Source organism: Scardinius erythrophthalmus (assembly GCF_964197995.2).
Source record: "Scardinius erythrophthalmus genome assembly, chromosome: 24".
Classification (NCBI taxonomy): Eukaryota; Metazoa; Chordata; class Actinopteri; order Cypriniformes; family Leuciscidae; genus Scardinius; species Scardinius erythrophthalmus.
Window position 1 is genome coordinate 3,050,167 of NC_138244.1, and position 7,500 is coordinate 3,057,666.

Genomic DNA, 7,500 nt, shown 5'->3' on the forward strand with positions numbered 1-7,500 from the left:
ACCATTATGAAATACATTAAACTTCATCTAAACAACATTTTGATAATTCATTTTAAAATAATTTTATGCAGCATTTATGAGCTTATATTAATTGAGAGACTGGCTGAAGAATTATTATTTACTCATAATAAACCAGAAAGCGAAAAGATAATTAAAAATTGTGAATGATTTCACATTAATTGAGAGCAGTTACTGTACATATTCATACACACATTAACCAAAAATCTGTTGATAAAAACTCAGTGAACACATAAAAACACTTCAGATGTGACTAAACGCCCAACAGACTAAGAAACAACACAAGCGTTCACAACCTTTATGCATTTTAATCATTTTTACAGTGTGAAATAGTTCTGGAACAAACTGAGCGGGAACATATTCATGTGAAAAACAAAAACATACATCATGTGCGATGATGAGAAGATTTATGAGCCGAGAGAAAGAAACGAGAACAAAATCAACCGAAAAACAAAGAGGAAGAATGAGAGACGAATGCTGGACAGAAATCAGTGATCAGAGGAGAAACCAAGGATAAAAATGCAGACAAATATACAGTTATTTCATGAAAACAAGACATGTAAAATCTGCAGCACTGAATCTCTGCTGTCAACAAATAAATAAAACCAACAGAAATTCTTCAAACATGTATAGAAATGGCCAACGAGCAGATGAACGACCAAACATATGGCATGAAAGAGGTATTTGTGTTCTCAAACTGAGAAATTATTGTGTTCAGACGGCAATTAATTCCCAATTACTGTCCGAACCTGAAGTCTCCTCGTAAACGCAGAGATGGGAATGAATTAAAGATGATCAATATAAATCTCCACGTCGATCGATCACTGTCTGAACGGGCCATAGGTCATGGTTTCCAGATTTATCATCATTAATAGTTGATTAAATAAGAGCTAAAATGCTCTCAATGTTTAGTTTGCAGAAGCCGACTGCAACCTTAACAGACGCTTATCACGCAAACTGAGCAAAAAAACATTAATACAAAAATAATGGGTAACACTTCACAGTCTCATTTGTTCATATTAGTCAATACATTAACTAAACTAACATGAACTAACAATGCGCAATATATCTTTACAGCATTTATTAATCATAACGTCAAAATGTTCATGTTAGTTCACACTGCATTAATTACTGTTACCAAAATGACTGATTTTTTTATTTTAATGAATTGAATGTATTATATTTTACTGAAATAATGTGTTTTATTTAGTATTTAGTTTTTATGGCATTTTATGGTACCAAGTTATATTTATGCAGTAGTTATAATCCATTTATTCACTTTTTGAGCTATAAATCTAAACAAGTCGCGCTCCAAATTCGAGTTTAATATCGCAGTAAATGAGTTTTCAGAGAGTGGTTGTTAGGCCGCAGTACCAAACGCTTCCACTAGAGGAAATTCAGGACCATTTACCGTTTCGAAACATCCGAATAATCTTTTTTATTTGCGTCCACATTGCAAGTGCCGAACCCTTTACCAAATTTCGTAGCATTGCGATGAAGTAAAAAAAAAGATTTTTATTTTAAATAAATACATTTAAATTTGCACCAGATGAAGAGCACCAGATTAACATGAGCTAAGATTAATAAATTCTGTAAAAGTGTTCTTTATTGTTAGTTCACGTTAACTAATAATAACAGATGAACCTTATTGTACAGTGTTACCAAATATAATATGCTACATTAGACAAAACAATGGAGTAAACAGTAATTAGTGATTGAATCCTTATTAGCACCAAATCTCAGTGTTGATACCTGATGACGAGCAGGTCGAGATAAACGAGTACACTGAACCAAATAAATGTACAGTGCAACTTCACAGAACGAGGCTGGAATCTTTGGTCATTTGATTTTATTACAAGGAATTATATCGTGCGCACGATTTACTTAAAACTAGGGAACTAATTATTATATCGTACACACGATTTACAAAAAAATGAGGAAACAAATTATTTCGTACGTACAATTTACTTAAAATGAGGAAACAAATTATATCGTACATACGATTTACTTAAAATGAGGAAACAAATTATATCGTACACACGATTTACTTAAAATGAGGAAACGAATTATATCGTACGTACGATTTACTTAAAATTAGGAAACAAATTGTATCGTACATAGCATTTATTTAAAATGAGGAAACCAATTATAGCGTGTGCACGATTAATTTAAAAAGAGGAAACGAATTATATCGTACGTACCATTTTTTTAAAATGAGGAAACAAATTATATCACAGGAAACTAATTATATTGTGCGTACGATTTACTTAAAATGAGGAAACAAATTATATCGTACGTACAATTTACTTAAAATGAGGAAACAAATTATATCGTACACACGATTGACTTAAAATGAGGAAACGAATTATATCGTACGTACGGTTTACTTAAAATGAGGAAATAAATTGTATCGTACATAGCATTTATTTAAAATGAGGAAACAAATTATATCATACGTACGATTTACTTAAAATGAGGAAACAAATTATATCGTACACACGATTTACTTAAAATGAGGAAACAAATTATATCGTACGTACGATTTACTTAAAATGAGGAAACAAATTATATCGTACGTACAATTTACTTAAAATGAGGAAACAAATTATATCGTACGTACGATTTACTTAAAATGAGGAAACAAATTATATCGTACACACGATTTACTTAAAATGAGGAAACGAATTATATCGTACGTACGGTTTACTTAAAATGAGGAAACAAATTGTATTGTACATAGCATTTATTTAAAATGAGGAAACCAATTATAGCGTGTGCACGATTTATTTAAAAAGAGGAAACGAATTATATCGTATGTACCATTTTTTTTAAATGAGGAAACAAATTATATCACAGGAAACTAATTATATTGTGCGTACGATTTACTTAAAATGAGGAGTAAAATTATATCGTACGTACAATTTACTTAAAATGAGGAAACGAAATGTATCATACGCACCATTTACTTAAAATGAGGAAACCAATTATATTGTGAGGAAACTAATTATATCGTGTGCATGATTTAGTTAAAACGAGGGAATGAATTAGTAAATATTTTGTCCGCATGTCATATGCAGGGCTCAGTACATTTCTGTTTAGTTTTCTTAATATATTTTGCAAGTGCATTTGAGACGAAGACTGAACGATGAGGTATTTCTTTCATTTGTCAAGTTTTCCTTGAGTGTTTCAGTCCACGTCGTATTATCGCAACAATTGTCAGATCGCTATCTAAACGTTGATATGTTTATATCCACTGCAAAAATATCAAGCTATTTGGAAAATGACTGCAGGTTGTGTTTAATATTTTAAAAACTAATTTCACATCACAAACTAAAAACAAAAAAATACTAACAAAAAATATTTTCTTCTGTACAAGTCGACGTCAGACCACGAGCACCAGTTTAAAATTATTAAATAATATAGATATATATAACCGAACTTAAAAATACTCATTCTGTACAAAGATACAAATATAATATACAATAAATGGCTGCTGGGTAATTGTCATAATAATAATAAAAATATTAAACTCTTATACACAAATATACACTTGTGTTTTTAGATTACAAACTCAATGAATGATTTGTGTTTTTTAGACAATACAATGATATTCCTCCTCAGTGTTTCTGTCTCGTTTTCAGCACAAATATTGAATGTTTCTTAAATCAAGAGACATTTACTGGAGAAGCAAAATTAAATAAGATATTAAGAATGATTCAATATTTGTGCTGGAAAACAAGCCATAAATTCTGAGGAGGAACATCATTTTTTGCGGTGTAATTTATCAAATGTTGGAACCTGTGTGTTTTTAAGGAGAGTGAAATCTGCCTGTGTGGCCTAAAGATTGGTTCCGACTCTCATTATAAACAGAAGAGTAAACTGCTGAGCTTTGCTCTTTCTGAGCGAACACAACCCTTGATGGGGTGTATAATGTCCCTTTACAAGACGTCAAACTGATGTCCCCAGAGTGTGTCTGTGAAATTTTAGTTTGTTGAAATCCTTAAAAAGTGATTTCTGTAAAAGTAAATATCTCCCTTTCCTTTGAACTTTGAGTGTTGTAACTTTGCAGATGTTGTTTATGCTCAAACAGCAACATTACACACTAACTAAAGTTAGAAAAGGGAAATGCAGGAATGCAGAATCCCTGACAACATTCAAAAGAGCTGAAAACTCGTCTCTTCATGAGCACTTAACCTCTTAAAAATAATAATAATATTAATAATTCCTTTTCCTCCCTTGTCTGGCGTCTGCTACTCTGAGCAATGCCTGAACTGTGTGTTTGAGCACTTCTTGTGTTGTTCTGCGTCTTCACGACGACTCGCTTGCTTTAGTCCTCTTTTGTACGTCGCTTTGGACAAAGTCTTCTGCTAAATGACTAAATGTAAATGTAAATGAAATCACAATGAACCAGCTTTTAACCCGTGATGATTCAGTGGGACAGGAGCGTCTGCGTTTGGGACAGGAGTGGGACACACACACACACACGCACACACACACACACACACACACACAGATCTGCTATCGTACCGGCTTCCACGGGCGTCTGAGCCAGAGAGAGCCGGGACAGGGCTGGCCGTTGCACCGCTCCACATCGAGAGGCTTCTCCAGAACATCACAGTTCTGCTCGTTCAATCGCTGACCGTTCGGACGCTGGCAAACCACCAGCCGAGTCCGCTGACCGCCGCCACACGAGCTTGTGCACTACAGCAGAGGGGGGTGGGGGGGGGGGTTATATAATAATATATCATTTAAATAATAAATAAAATATTATTATTAATGTTATTATTAATTATTAATAATTAAAACATTAAAACATTAAAACATAAAACATTATTATTAATTATAAATGTTATTATTACTATTATTATTATTACATTATTATAATATTATCATTCAAAATAATAATTATTAAATAAATAAATAAATATATATATATATAATATTATTAATAGCTATTATATATATTTTTTAAATCATTTTAAAAACGAATAAAATAATATTATTTAAAATATATTATTGTTAGATTATAAAAATATTATCATTCAAAATAATCATTAAAATAATAATTATTACATAAAGATAAAATATATGAATGATAAATATAACATATCAAAATATAACTATATAACTATATAATAATTATCATTAGTCCTTATTGAGACTTTTTTATGACTGAATTAAAAATATTTAATATTTATAATTAATATTTATTTTGACTTGTTGGACATTGAGGATTGGAAGAGAATACACAATAAACAATAAAATAATAATTGTATTATAAATAACACAAATCAATTAGTAAAAATAACTACAAATATAATAAAAAACACTGTTTTTGCAAAAATATTAATAATGAACAAAATAATATTATTTAAAATATATTATTATGACATTATCATACTATTATTGTACAAAATAATCATGTAAAAATAATAAAAATTAAATATAATTATGTAAATATAATAATTATTACTAAGTCCATATTGAGACATTTTGGTAATATGAATTAACATATTTACAATCAATATTTCTCTTGACTTTAATGAATAAAATAAATATTTATTACAAATATTATTATTCAAAATACTTATTATTCAATATAAAATAATAATCATTAAACATAATATATAAAAATAAACATTTTTATTAGAATAAATAATATTTCCTCCCCCACTAGCTGTCATTTGAACTATTTTAATCGTGTTAAGATGAAGTCAGGAGACCCTTACATTAACATGATGTTAATTTGACTCATCATCATCATCATCATCATCATCATCAGTGAGTCTCACCTCCCCCCAGATGCCGTAGTTCCAGTGAGGGCAGGGTCCCGAATCGCAGCTCTTTGATTGGTCGGGTTTGACCCTCTCATCGCAGTGATTGGTGCTTCGGCCTTCAGCGTCCTGACAGACCACGACCCGTCGCTGAGATCCGCCTTCACACGTGCTGGAACACTGAACACACACACACACACACACACACACACACACACACCAGTCTGAGCACATGCACCACTAAACCAAACCACTGTTTTAATGCCCATTCAACACATTTACCCTTGATTTCACATTCATGTAACACGAAAAATCAATGATTGTGAAATATATTTGAGTGAATCTGTGCCTGTAAACGTAGTTGATTTATAATCGCCTGTTCAACGACTCTCCTCAGCTCATTTCCTCACAGTTATGCCACACGGAGGTCGACGTCACATGACTTTCTGCATAAACTCACGTTCCTACAGCAATATACCGTCTCTTTACAGCCTGTGTTATATTGCGCTATCTTCATATGTTCAGACAAACAACACTAATAAAACCCTCACACTGTGAGTCTCACACACACACACATTCTGGATCTGGGCTTTTGCAGTGGATCAAAGCTAATGGGCACATGTGCTGATGAAGCGAACTGAAGTCAGACGACAGAAACTCTGGTGAGGAGCGTGAAATATGAACGCAAACAAACAGGATAGACACACACGCTACACACATCACAGCTGTTCTGCAGGAAACATTACTGACATTAATAATGGTCGGGCAATAATATAATATCATCTTTCAGTTTAGTCATGTTATACATTTTATAAAGGTGCTAATATGAAAATTCATGATACAATAAGCTGTTGTGTTATGGCCAATAAATGATAAATAAATCATTTTTGTTTATTTATATATTTTTACATAGTTTTACATATGTATATTATTTACAGGCTTTCCTTGAGCTCAAACACTAGAGGGTTGGTGCTTGCAGCGCCAAGTTCATGGGTTCAACCCCCATTGCAAATCAGGTTTATTGGTAACATTTACAGACGTTCAGCTGTTTGCAATGAACAAATCAAACAAAAGTAATTGAAATGGCTCAACAACAACAAATGTTTGAAGTGGTTTCCCCAAATTTCACTGAAAATACAACTTTTAATGACTTCTGCAGTGTCAAAATTATTCATTATTCAAAAGTATATACCCCCCCCCCCCCCCCGAACAGAATCCCTCCCTACAGCACACATCTGCGAAACAGTGTTGTCACGTTTGACTGCATGTTAGAAATATGGTCAAAAGAATGGTCCAAAAAGTCAAGGGAAGGTCTCATCACCCTTCACAAGGAACAGGAAAAGATAGCGAAGACACTAAATGTTCCTCAAGACACCGTTGGAAGCATATTCGCAAGATCAAAGTTAAAGGAACAGTGGTTACTCTACCTGGACGGGGCAGAAAAAGGAAGATGTCAACGGCTGAACCAGATTTCTGAGAAAGCCGGTTCAGAGAAACCCTGGAGTGACTGCAGAAGACCCGGTGGCCTCGTACTAAACACATGCCAGAACTCCAGGACTACACCACTACTGACCCAAACGCACAAGAAAAGTGCTCAAAATCATATAAATCAGCCACAGAAGTTTTGGGATTCTGGAGCTGTTCATCCCTCTGGATCAGCGGTGTGTCTGGAGGAGGAGGGATGAAGCATCAGCTGAAGAACTCTGTC

At 32.9% G+C, this 7,500-nt stretch overlaps 1 protein-coding gene across 1 annotated transcript in view; it reads right to left on the reverse strand.

Annotated features, from left to right (window-relative positions):
* LOC308685047 (A disintegrin and metalloproteinase with thrombospondin motifs 20) overlaps positions 1–7,500 on the reverse strand; it is a 108,690-nt gene that overhangs the window by 25,628 nt on the left and 75,562 nt on the right. The window contains exons 27-28 of the mRNA XM_081356495.1: positions 5,811–5,972; positions 4,546–4,719 (exon numbers count right to left, since the gene is read on the reverse strand). Coding sequence (XP_081212621.1) covers positions 4,546–4,719; positions 5,811–5,972 — 336 coding nt within the window. The remainder of the gene's footprint in view (positions 1–4,545; positions 4,720–5,810; positions 5,973–7,500) is intronic.